The following is a 13,904-nucleotide window of genomic DNA, read 5'->3' as shown; positions in this document are numbered from 1 at the left end:
CATCGGCAGTAAAACGACTTGGAAAAACCCAAGTGTTTTATTGCACCTGATATTTTTGGATGGGGAGTTTTCTATATTCTACCAAGCCCCACTGACGAGTGTGACAGACGATCCCGAGACAAAACGCCTTTTTCTCCCCTCTCCTTTAATTCAGAAGTAGGATAGGTCCCTGCGTGTTGATGCTCCATTGTTGTTCTGACATATTTGTGATTTATTGATTATTGATTTGCGATTTAGATTGAATTTGGTGACTAGCTCCTCGTGTTTATTTGTTGATTGCTGTGTGCATGACCGAGGACGGTTACAATTGTCAGGTATGGCCGAGCTTTAGGCATTTAATGGAAGGGGAGAGGGTTTCGTCTCCCCGGACGCCTTGAGTTCAGGCCGGGACCACGAGGTGGCGGCGAGATAATCAGCAGAGTTCTCGCAAGCGCTCGCCCGGCATGCCGTTCGAATATATATATAAGTTCCGAATAGCGGTACAATAGGTGTCTGGGGCAGGGATCGTCTGTTGTCAGCCCCACTGACGAGTCTGACAGATGACGCCGAGACGAAACGCCTTTTTCTCCCCTATCCTACACATAACTTGTTTATCCAAAGATTAGAAAAGGATTTGTTTATTAACCCTTCGTTAATAAAACTCCTTTTTCCCCCAGAATGTCGCTTTGTAGGGGACCTAGCCCCTCCTTTGCCCAACAAACATTTTGCCAATCGAACGAGAATGTATGTAGTATATTTATATGTCTATTATTTCTACTTCAAATGCTTCATAATAATTAACCATCTTAATACAGAACATATTTTTATAAATTTGATTAAACACATGTACAACAAAATAAAGATACATACGATAATCTAGATGATTTCAAAGATATCCATTCCTTACAGGATTTCATTGCAAAATCGCAACCAAGGTTTTTGCCCCATCCAAGTTCCTGAGCCATTGAATAATTTGCGCTATACCATCCAGTGTCTTCCATAAGTGCGAGGGTTATTCTCGAATAAACTGGATTTTGCGTATGTGTCCCCGTCATTGCTTCATTCTAAAACAATAAAAATTGTGCCATGTATACATTGTTACGTCGCGAGCGAGTGATACGGCGCGCGACGTACAAAAATATAAAAAGAAAAAGAAATTAATTAAATTAATTAATATTATTACTTCTTTTACTTTATGGGGAATTAATACGCGGTTGAGAACGGTATTAATAAGAATCAATTAGAATCAATGAGACCAGAGCATTGACGAACTCAATTAATAACTTCAGAATCTTATTATAAAATTAAACGATTCTTATTAAATTATTTTCAATAATTCGACCGTAGCTAAGATCTATTTCCGTTTTCTTTCTGATAGTTTTGAATAGTTTGACCGTTAACATCCCGAATTTGTGTACCTCGTCAGTGCGTAGCACTTGGAAATAATCCCAGGCGAGGCACACAAAGGAGGCTATAATTAGTTCGATTCAAATAATAAGAAGTCAACCTTCCTTAGGACGATTGCCTCGTCGAAACCGCATAGCAATAAACATATAGAAATTCGAACCCGCTAAGGTTAAGGAGAAATATTATCAACATCTTTCGCCGTGCGGTTAAGCAGTGCGACGCACTTGGAAGTTTCCCCGCTTAACCGCGCAGAACAAGGGAAATACGATTTTGTTTTACCTCGCGAGCAATATACCTCTCCTACCTGCAAGGAATGCGTCAGCCGACCTTTCCACGGGGAATGAGTGCAATTAAGATCGAAAGCAATTAGTATGAAACGGAATGAAACTGTTTGAATGACTATGGAATGCGAAGGTTTGCGTGACAACCACTGGCGTTTGAAATTGTCGACCGAAGTTCAAGAACGTTCGAGGCGAAGGTCGACCAAGGCAATAAACATCGACAACGAACTACAACTAAACGTTAAACGTAGGACGTTTAGAAAATACGAAATTCGTTAAAAATTGATGTACGCAGAACTAATAACAATTAAATCCAGTAATGTATTTGCATACATCCGCGATTCGATAATAATTCGATAATAATTGCCTTTTCCGTAAACCGCCGAAACGCGAATAAGAACGGAATAAATTAACATTATTCATTTATTAGTTATTCAATATAGTAAGTTAAACATCTATTAAAAGGGCTAGATATTCTTCGTTACCGAAATATCATTTGTAAATATCATTTATAAGAGCCTCTTTGATTAGTAAAATCGAACAAATAAAGTCGTAATAGATTTCGAATATTCCAGAAGTATAGAAATTGCGACGCACTAAGTTCACGAAGCGTTAGAGGGGTAAAAGGAGAAAGATAGCCTATGAAAGACAGAGTCGGAAGGAAGGTCAAGAAGGGATGAGAACTCGGGAAACGCGCCTAGACAAAACCAATACGCGCGGGCCTTCCCCTTTGACACGTACCCTGATTTGCCAAATGATGTCCCCACTTTGGGCCCATGATCGCGGGTCGAACCCTGAGATACGATCGCTTGACTGAGGCAAAGCTCTCTTCGTCGAAAAATCGTGAGGTACGTGACGGGGAGCCCCTGTTCGCGTCGAGCAATAGTTTATGCGTGAAAAATTGTAGTAATTAGCTGACCGGTAAAGTCCTTGTAAAAGGCAGAGTGCCGGGAGATTGCGGTTCTCGTTTCCGCGTAAAAGACTCTTGCGAATACGTTAAATTTCATACTTTTCAATTTCTATCTTTTCACTTTTGCTTTTAAATCGTCCGATAATTAATATACTTTCTTTTTCCGCGTCGCGTCGTTTTGAAATAAATTAACGTTTTCGTTTCCGTAACAGTAACACCGTCGAAAGGCCGATCGCGAACGCGTAGTGCGTGACAAAGTTCTCATCTCTTCTTCGCCTTCCAGATTTCCAGACAACACCAAGCGATCAACGAACAATTTGTATTATCATATATCAATTTACATCGATCTTGGTAAGTTATCTATTTCATTTTGTCTAATACGACGAATCTGGAATTTAGTGAGGCAAAACGGGCAATCTTGAAACCGCGTGTCCTGGAAGTTCCCCCAAGATCGTTTTGTTCTACATCGTATCAAGGTATCGAAGACGTTTCGCAATTTTTAACAATAATTCCGTTGCGATAACGAGAGGCGGCCCACGAAACCGTTGGTTTTGGAAGTTTTTCCCCTTGGGACCGTTTCCTCTCATCGTTATTTAATTGCTCATCGAAATCGCCGCTCGAATCATCTTTAAATTCTGTTTTACGATTCAATAGTTTTCAATATAACCTAATTTCGCCGATCTTGTTAAAACATATATCTAAATTGCATTTTTCTATATTTCCAACAGCTCGAATTCTTTGTAAACCAATTCATTTACTGTTATGCTTTTCTTTTTTTTGAAATTATATTTCTTTTTGTTACACATAACTAGTTTCAGATTCATTTTTAGTTTAACACACTTCCTTCCTAACATTCACGCTAACCATCTTTGCATAAATTCGCACGAGGGCCCGTATGGGACCAGAGCATTGACGAAGTCAATCAACAAATTCAGAATCTTATTATAAAAATTAAACGATTCTTTTTAATTGTTCCGATCGTTAACGACCTAACATCGTCGAGCGCGATCGGGACTGGTGGCAGCGATAATACCGTTCTCAACCGCGTATTAATCATCCAAAGGAAAAGAGATAATAAAATAGTTAAACTTAATCTAACTAATTTCCCTTTTCTTTTTATATTTTTGTACGTCGCGCGCCGTATCACGCTCGCGACGTAACATTACCAAAAACTGTGCATATTTGTATATAATCTATAAAATATTAGGTATACAAATTAATTTCTTGCTTTTTTGGAAAATTCAAAATTTATTTATGAAAGTACAAGAATGATTTGAATCAATTTTCAATGACCTTAAACAATCTGCAGCTAACGCATCCCATTGCGGTAGAAACTTGACGGTTTTGAATCGATGAAATCATTAATGCTTTTTCCAATGTCTTGAATTGCGTATCAGCCAAATGATGTTGCAGCGAGCGAAATAAATGAAAATCGGAAGAAGCCATATCGGGCGAATGTGCCACATATAGGAGAATTTCCCAACTCAAGTCGAAGATGAGTTTCTGGGTTCATTTTACAACCGAGTATTGTCATGTTGCGAAATGACTTTCGCGTTCCTTTACCAGAGAAAGGTCTTTTTTCCTCCAATTCATCGCTCAATTTGATAAGCTGTTGCTAGTTTCGCAGTCCTGGATTTAATTCCTTGCAGACACGTATCTGCTGACAGTCATCCAAGCAATTTTACCGTTCTGAACGCGTGGTAGCTGACAACCACTCGAAGTTGTATACAGGCTGTCCTAGAATGAGTGTAAGCCGCTAAAGAAGGTGGTGCCTGAGGTGATTATAAACAACATTTTTCTTTGCGAAAATGTTGTTTGAAGCTTCGGTTTTAAGTTATTAACGAAAAACACTGGTCAATCAGAGCGCGCGGACTCAGGGACGGCAGCGTCGGCTACGAAAGTGGGGCTTGACGTAGGTCGCGAACGAACGGTTCGGCACCCCGTTGGTATAGCACAATAAAAAAATTGAACTGGTTGAACATTTTTAGTCGTTGTTTAGAATGAATACGGAATTTAATCTCTTGTCGCCTGTCATTAAGTAAACATTCTAAACAACAAATAAAAATGTTTGAAATGGAATAATTAATAAAAATTTAAAAACAATTTAAATGAAACTTACTCATTCGTTCCTAAATTAACCTGCTACGCTGAAAGCAGATATTCCTATCTGGGTTATTGTGTCAGTCCCCATCTCTCGACGAGGTCACAGTATAGGAAAGAACAGTAGGATCACTCTGCCAAAAAGCATACCAATAATTGTCGCTTGCGCATGACCGAATCGCACAACCAACAATATGGCGGCTGTGAGTATATATGATAATAGTTTCTTGCATTTTAACCTCTGTTACTTCTAAACCATTCCTGTTGCGATAAAATTCAGTAAACTTTATACACAGATATAAAATATGAGTGAAAGAGGTGGATACCGTTGTAACTTCAAAAGATGCCAAAGTGCAAGCAGTGACAGCAGTAACAGGCGTTCTGGGACACCCTATATTTTATATCTGTCAAATGATATTTATCCAACGTTTCTTGTACATTTTAGATATAGACATTATTATTATTATTATCATCATTGTTTTATCAAAATATTACCACTTTATGGGTTGTTTATTAATTTCTAAGATATGTTGTATACATTATACATTTGTATATAATTTATTAGGACTTTATTAATTGAATAATTGTTGTATATAATAATTGTATTGTACAGAGATTTCAATAAAATGTGTATTTTAATTAAATGTAGATATTTAATAGTCTTTTTATGGTATTCTATTACAAAATCTCTTTTTGATTGTACCGAATGTTTTTCAAATTAAAGCCCGCGCACAACCAACAATATGACGATCTACAGTAATGCTTCAAAATAAGCAAGTGGCTCGGGACCGAGCCACTTGCTTATTTCGAAGCAGGTATGCTATTCGGCTTGACTTTGTTCTCGAAACGGGACGATAGAGAACGCGAGAAACGAGTGAGAGATCCAAGGTAGCGGCAAATCATAAAGTGATCGGCCGAGCAGCGATGTTATTTTTTGGACAAGGATAGAATATAGCATGCCCTCTCATTCTCGCACTATGCTTTATTTCGAAGCAAATATACCAGACTGAGAAAGCATTATATATATTCCATCCCTCTTCTACTAACCGATGTCACTGCTCAGTCGAGCGTGAAATTTATTAGGGTGTGTTTCCGAATGGCCGCGTTAGAATTGAGAACTCGGGTTCGGCATATAACCTAAATTGACTACCAGAAACCGATTAAAATTGATTTCAGAGCTGGATGTCTTACCGTTTTTGAAATATCGTAGTAAGAAGTTTTGTAAAATTCCGGGACTACGTATGCGCTATTCGATGCTGACCATGCGCGATTCACTACTGCGCATTCGGGGAACGTTAGGCGCATGCGTATCGAGGCTAATAATACCATATAGACGATTCTCGCGCATTTTCTGATCATTACACTTCAAACTTTGAAGTGAATTTCAAAGCTTCAATTATCTTACCGTAATTTCTTAAATTTTTTTTATAACTCCATTGTAGGTTGATTAATATAGCTTTTACGTTTATTAATATATGTAGGTTAAAAATTAATACAGGTTTATCTATATAGATTGTAGATTGATTGTAGATTTATTAACATAGGTTACAAAATGAACGACAATCCATTGAATGGTCAGTGGAATATGTCTCGTATTTTTCGCGAGATAATTCCAGATCGAGAAACTTTGATACATTGGTGCCAACGTGTGGGGCTTCTCCCAATTCGGCGGTTTTGCCCGAAAAAGCGGAACAAGTTCCGAAGCCGTACCTACATTATAAGAATAGTGAATAGATTAGGTTATGCTATTGTTTATGGGGCGGGGGTGTAGGGGAAGGGGCGGAGCCCCTCCCCCGCCCATTTGTTCGACAATATGATGGAATAGTGACGGGTTGGCATGTTAACGTTATACTATAATCTGGGTACGGCTTCGGAACTTTTACCGTTGGATCTTCCGTACGTGAATACAATGATTGGTATCCATGAGTTGATAGTTTTTCCATTTCCGGTGACACTTGAAGGGTAGTGGCTGCTGGGGAGTGGATTTAATAGCGCAATGCGCCCTTTAATAGCGCTGGTATATGTAAGTGTAAACTTGGGAACGGTAAAGCGGGTTATGAACCCCACGAGGCTCACAAAACAATGCGCACTAATGAATTGCGCATGGTCAGTATCGAATAGCGCATACGTAGTCCCGGAATTTTACAAAACTTCTTACTACGATATTTCAAAAACGGTAAGACATCCAGCTCTGAAATCAATTTTAATCGGTTTCTGGTAGTCAATTTAGGTTATATGCCAAACCTGAGGTCTCGATTCTAACGGGGCCATTCGGAAACTTATCCATTTATTACCCTAAACATCGGCTTCGCGCTTTCATGGACCTCTCACTCATTTCTCGTACCTCTCACTTTGCGGGCGACTTCAAACAAAGAAGAGGGGATAGCGAGTTGCTTGTTTCGAAGCAGAGACCACTTGCTTATTTCGAAGCATTACTGTATGCGTCATGAGATCAAAGGTGCCGACTGTGACGAGGTAATACGTGTACAGAACAGTTGATTTTTTCGTCGGGCCAGTGGACTAGCTTCGTTTATTGCACTTAGATATTGCACTTACGTAGCTCCTTTCGGGGCCGAGTTTTTCACTTAAACGACAGCACAAAATCACTATCACTTTATTCAAGAACGCCGTGGTAGAAAAAAGGTTCTTCAACTGTCTCTGGCTCAAAACCGAATGTCCTTTTTCTTCTCGATTTCTCGCAACATGGAAGCGATTAGCCGTGACGTCGCAAACCTCTTGACCGTCTAGCGAACGGTCGCTGTTACGACTACATTTTTTTAAAAGTTGACTGCATAATGAATAAGTAAACTTATGATTACTCTACGTTTAATAAATTGGTAGCCCCGAAAGGGGCGGATTGTTTTATTAGATGAACTAATGTAGAACAAGTAAACTAATGTTTACTCTACGTTTACGTATCATGAAAAGTTTGCGAAAAAATTGAAACAGCGTGGCCGTTTTACTCCGCGTACACAAAAAACATGTTATAATGTTTTATCGTTGTCAGCTTGCTCTTCACTTTGCAAATATTTATTGTTCCAACCATTCAAAAGGTCGACGGGATTTTTCCAGCCAAGTTAACCCTCGGATGTCGAAGTTCTCCTTACACCTTTGCCGATTGCCAATTGATAATTCGGAAAAACCCAGTTTGGGGATGGATCGAAAAAGTCAAATTCAGGTAAATCGATGTCACAAACTTCGTATAAAAAGCGTCAAACTGTTGGAATAGAAACCATTTTCAAAGTGAAGAGCAAAGTGAAAACACCATGCAACGTTCAATACTGGAATATGTTTTACATTTACGCGCAATGTAACGGCAACGCGGAACTCACTGCCGAGCGATACCGCGAAAGGCACGGTGTCACCGCAAATGCACCAACTGCTCCGAGTTTTCGGAGGCTGGCTTCACGGCTTGATGCCACCGCACCGGTTCGGTGATGCCAAATAAAACAGATACCGGCCGCTTCACCCGTTCTTCCGCATCTCAGGAAGAAGAAGTTCTTGCTGAGTTTGAGCAAGACGCCACCACCAGCATACGCGAGGTCAGTCGACGCGCGACGCATCAAGTAAGTAATAATTTTAAGTAATTATAATAATTTTAATATGAAAATATAATTCTTGTTTTAATATACATAATTTTTGTTTCATTTTAGTGTTAGCCGATCAACCGTGCATCAGATCCTTCAGGATTATATTCTGCATCCGTACAGGTATGTGCGGGCGCCGAATCTGCACTCTCAGGATTACATCCAGCGGATGGAGTATTCCCGGTGGTTGTTGGAAAAAATTGAACGGAATCCATCGTTCTGCACGTATGTTTTGTGGACGGATGAAGCCCTCTTTACACGGGAGGGGTGCTTCAATGCCCACAATACACACGTATGGAGCGACAAGAATCCGCACGCGATTCGCTCACGTGCAGTGCAGCACCGCTGGCCAATTAATGCATGGGCCGGAATTTGCGGCGATTTTATCGTTGGGCCGTACATTCTACCCGATAGATTGAACGGCCCATCCTACAGAGTCTTCCTAGAACATGTCCTTCCGACTTTCGTCGAAATTCAGAGGGGCATGTTCTATCAACACGATGGTGCACCTGCACATTTCGCCGCAAATGTCAGCATCTATTTACATCAAGCCTCTCACGATCACCGGATATGAATCCGTTGGATTTTTATTTTTGGGGTTATCTCAAGGTACATTTACAGTTATTCATACATTTAATTATGTTTTTGTATTTTTAATAATAATTATTTTTATTTAATAATTATTTCAGAACGAAATATACCTGGAGCTAATTACATAGCCGGAACAGGCGGTAGCCCGAATACATGGTGTCGTCGCAATGATAAAAATCGGCCAAACCGCGCTGCAATTTGCTTGGAACAATAAGGGGGGTATATTGAACCTTTCCTCCATTAACACAATTGGCCACCAATTTATTAAACGTTGAGTGAACATAAGTTTACTTATTCATTATGCAGTCAACTTTTAAAAAAATGAAGTCGTTACAGTGACCATTTTCTAAGCGGTCAAAAGGTTTGCGACGTCACGTCTAATCGCTTCCATGTTGCGAGAAGTTGCGGCCCGGAGAAAAGGGAGAGCCGACTAGTGAAGCGAAGACAAAGAGGCACGAGAAGAAAAAGGACATTCGGTCTTGAGCCTAAGACAGTTGAAGAACCTTTTTTCTATCACGCCATTCTTGAATAAAGGAGTTCAGCTGTTCGTAAAGACTAGACAATTCAATTTAATGTAATTATTTACCTACAATTATTATTTAAGTAATAAGGTTGAACTGTGTGAAAAGTGATAGTGATTTTGTGCTGTCGTTTAAGTGAAAAACTCGGCCCCGAAAGGGGCTACGTAAGGGCAATATCTAAGTGCTATAAACGAGGCGAGTTCACTGGCCCGACCATAAAATCAGCTGTTCTGTACACGTGTTACCTCGTCGAGTGATGGGGACCGACACAATGACCCTGATAGGAATTATCTGCTTTCAGCGTAGCAAGTTAATTGAGGAACGAATGGGTAAGTTTCATTTAAATTGTTTTTAAATTTTTATTAATTATTCCATTTCAAACATTTTTATTTGTTGTTTAGAATGTATAGAATTTCCTTTTCTACATAATGACAGGCGACAAGAGATTAGATTCCGTAATCATTCTAAACAACGACTAAAAATGTTCAACCAGTTCAATTTTTTTATTGTGCTATATCAACGGGGTGCCGAGCCGTTCGTTCGCGACCTACGTCAAGCCCCGCTTTCGTAGCCGACACTGCCGTGCCTGAGACCGCGCGGTATGCACGCTCTGATTAGCCAGTATTTTTTGTTAATAACTCAAAATCGAAGCTCCAAACAACATTTTCGCAACGGAAAATGTTGTTCAGATTCACCCCAGCTACCACCCATTCAAGGAACCAAAGCGAATTCTGGGACACCCTGTATATAGATTACTAATAGGCAGTAAATCAATTGCTCATAAAGAGCTCGATATCAGCTGCTCTAGCTGCACTTGTTTGGGGAATCGATTCCCATCTGATAGACAAAAACCCTTCATTTATTAAAAAAGAAAATAAAATGGACACGAAATATTAAATAGACTTTGCAAGGTATCAATAAGAACAACAGTAAGTTTTTTCAGTGAGAAATGGTATTTATGAAAGTTGATCTTTAAACACTTATTTCAATCATAGTCATTAATAAACTTCATTATTGTTATGATTTCCGAAAGTGGTGGACATTTGAAAAGCTAAATACATTAGATAAACATCGATATGAGGTCGTTATAAATAAATTGATTTATCGTATTGTTATAACAGTTCCAACTATTACTGTAATAGTATTACGATAGCAAGAAAAATATCGATAAATTGATTTTTTGGCAAATGATGTTGAGATAAGTCGCTGCATTTTTTATGCGCGTGCGCAAGCCGAGTGTGACCAATGGCCGGTGTAGAGAGGAGCGAAAACAAAGAAACCAAAAACCGTTAGTATAGTTACAACTACGTTATAGAATAAAGCTTAAGTGTTCCTCTTGTCGTCGAATCAACGGAGACAGTTTGGTGGTTTAGTAAATAGTTTATTTGTTGATACAAAGTTTGATACAACTGCTATATCGACGTTAAGACCGGTAGAAAGACGGTGAACTACTGACTTCAATACCTGCGGAGAGTCCCATTTTATAGTAGGATTTCAAGGGAAAAATGAGGGCAGAGGTATCCTGTGGGATGGATTTGGTGAAACATAAATATACGTAACACGGGCAGAGACTGGTCACGTATAGATCCGAAAATGGAAAAGGGTTGGAAATATGAATATTGGGAAGATCCATGTGAAGTGGGCCAGCTGCCAGTTAGAGACATGATTGGGAAAGGAAAATGGTAAAGATCTGGAAACATAAATAGTGATCGCATCTGCTTGTCTTGGGACCGCAGATTGGATCAGTACCGGGTATCAAGGGGGAGACAGTATGACACTCTGAAAAGGAAGCATTTTATTCAAGAAGCCTCTGCCTCTTCATAATTTTTCAATCTGGACCACTGTATGACACGGTGACGACGCTCGACTTTTCTGTCTTGTACGTTTAATGATTCCGTTGTTATATTTCATGCTAAATTTTTAAGCCCATATGTTGTACACAAAACATGATTTTGTATCTTTCGTTGATATTGTCCTTAACCGAAATATTTTTTCTATCGTGTGAGCACATTTTTTCCTAGATGCTTAGTTTTTGAAATGAATTGAAAAATATCAGCAGACGATTTTATAGGTTTTCTTTTATAGGTATATGATTTTAGGTGCGAGCCAATTTACGTACGTTTTATTACAATTATTCATTTTCTCATAAATATTTGATAAAATTTAGTTTTCTTTTCACATAGAACAAAAAGTAATTCCCATTACGTTTGTACAGTGTAATTATACCAAAATAGGATGATAAAATGCAGTGTACGATTTTGACTCTGACTTACTGTGTATTATTGAAAGTATGAATAAAAAAAGTTTTATGATTGCACGCGTTAGTATATTGCTTCATTCTCGAACCTCTTTCTCGTTCGTTTGCGTTATTCTTTTCTGTGCCCAACAGAAATAAAAATCAAGGCTCAAGCCAATTTGTTCAATTTTTTCTGGTAGACAAAATTATAATAGATATGGCAACAGTGTGAAAACTTTTCTACGATGCGATTTAGTAGCTGTGCCTTGGCACTTTTCATTTGTTATTCTACTACTATATAAAAGGACAGCCACTTTTTCGTTTGGAACCGCTAACCGCGCAAACTGCTCAACCAATCGCTACAAACTTTTAACTACATCATCTTCATGCTCCCCGGAAAGTTTAGCAATAATAAAATCTACCGATTTTTCATTAAAATGTTATTTTGCTATTAAAAAAGTGATTTATGATATGTGAATCCCCGTCACGCGTGCGCTTTTACCGCCTGCAGCCGCGCACGCGCTCTTGCACCGCTGGAGTAGAGTTTGAGAATCACCCACTAAATGGCGAGCGGCATTCCACAAGAGAGTTGGTGAGTTCAGACTATAAGATGAGCTCACCTATTCTCCACATCAGTTACTACTTAAAATTTTCGAAATTTTTATTTATGAGAGCGGGCGAAGCTGCGACGGGGATGCTAGTTTTGTATAATGACGTTAGATGTTATAACATTGAATTTCACCTGTACCAATTATTTGTTTTGTCACATCCGGGTCAAATTTTTGTAAATTTGTCCACCTCACGTTCCCTTATCAAGCCTTCGGGTTGTAAGAGTCTCCTCATATAAGGGGCGCGAGGGGGATGAATTACTTCTTCACCGTTGTTAACCCTTCTCTTCAACTCTGTGCTTCCTCATCAAGCCTTCGGGTTATAAGAGACTCTTCATGTGAGGAATGCACAGGGAAGAGTTTGAGCATATAATTATTCTATTTTTAACTTTCCTTTCCTTTAGTTTTCACCCGCTTACTTTTCAATTCTTTTCTTTCAGTTTATTACCCCTCCTTGAAACTATCGTCGCGCTCGAATGCGTTGTAATAGAAGCCCAGCGTAGAAAAACTCGGTATCGGTCTGGAGAGGTATCGTAAACAGCGTTCGCTACGCAGTTAGCTAGTGCTTCACATTATAGGGGTCTCCTTGGGTTAACTGCGTATAAGCGAAAAGGCATGATTATCTTTTAAATTTTTATCGATACTCTCCCCTCTTTTCGCGTAGGCGCCAGTCGGTCCCTAAACTTGACCATGTGTGCGAATTTAATGAAAGTATAAGAGCTAAGAAAGGCATGAGTGTCTAAAATTTGAATGGATATGAAGAGCGAGGAATGAGAACCCTCGTGTGCGAACGTTAGCGAGCAGTCGAGAACTATTTAGAGACGATGGGTCGTACGAGGCAATAAAAGCTATTGTATAGAATTCTTAAGAATTTGCCTGAAACCAAGACTCAAAGGTAGATTTTAAACAAGAAGAACGTTCTCGAACGAATATTGCTATGTACACTAGTATGAAATTCAAATTAATATCGCCCCAAAAATTAACATTAATTGAATATCAGGGCACCGCATACTATCGTAATTGTTAACGAACAACTTGCGTTCCACTCCCAATTCGCATTACCGGTTAACTTTGCGCCTTTGTTAATAATCAAACGAGCGATTACCGAAAGAACCAACCGTCAGCGCTTAGCCTGGTTGACCGATTATTCAATTTACATAAATAGTATTTTCATTAATTCCGTAATCATAGTATTTTCATTTATTATATAGAAATTATACATTGGCTTCAAATGTCTTGTAACCGCACTCTTACGACGAGAGTGGGTTGTTAAGGAATTTGCAGTGGCGGGGAGTGACAAAATGACACCCAAGGTTTAAGTGAAAACTGGTCAACAAAATGATTTATTTTCTTCCAGCTCATGACGGTTTGGCGATGCAGTTTTTGCTCGCGTAATTCAATACTCGTGATCGTTACGCTCGCGCTGCGAGATTTAATACATTTCTTGGAATGGTGCGTCCTTGACGCTCGCGTGTTGATACATAAACAGACGGTCCGACCGTTACGCTCGCGGAGATCTACGCTGCTTAACATACCTTTACGCTTTCGCTTTTATATTTAATCGGGAGACCTGTGGTCGAGTTCCAGTAACTTCCTGTTCGAATTTACCCGGAGGCACCGACTGACTCGGCCATCCCTCGCTTATCCCTTCGCCGCTCGCTTATGCAGGTTTCTCACTCGCTCG

At 39.4% G+C, this 13,904-nt stretch overlaps 1 protein-coding gene across 1 annotated transcript in view; it reads right to left on the bottom strand.

Moving 5' to 3' along the window:
* LOC114880352 (leishmanolysin-like peptidase) overlaps positions 1-13,904 on the bottom strand; it is a gene marked incomplete at its 5' end in the record, with an annotated part of 296,152 nt that overhangs the window by 136,923 nt on the left and 145,325 nt on the right. The window contains one exon of the mRNA XM_046287191.1: positions 850-1,043. Coding sequence (XP_046143147.1) covers positions 850-1,043 — 194 coding nt within the window. The remainder of the gene's footprint in view (positions 1-849; positions 1,044-13,904) is intronic.

This window comes from Osmia bicornis, chromosome 9 (genome assembly GCF_907164935.1).
Source record: "Osmia bicornis bicornis chromosome 9, iOsmBic2.1, whole genome shotgun sequence".
In the NCBI taxonomy this organism is placed as follows: Eukaryota; Metazoa; Arthropoda; class Insecta; order Hymenoptera; family Megachilidae; genus Osmia; species Osmia bicornis.
Note: the sequence above shows the minus strand (reverse complement) of the source record. Positions and strands in the feature narration are given on the sequence as shown.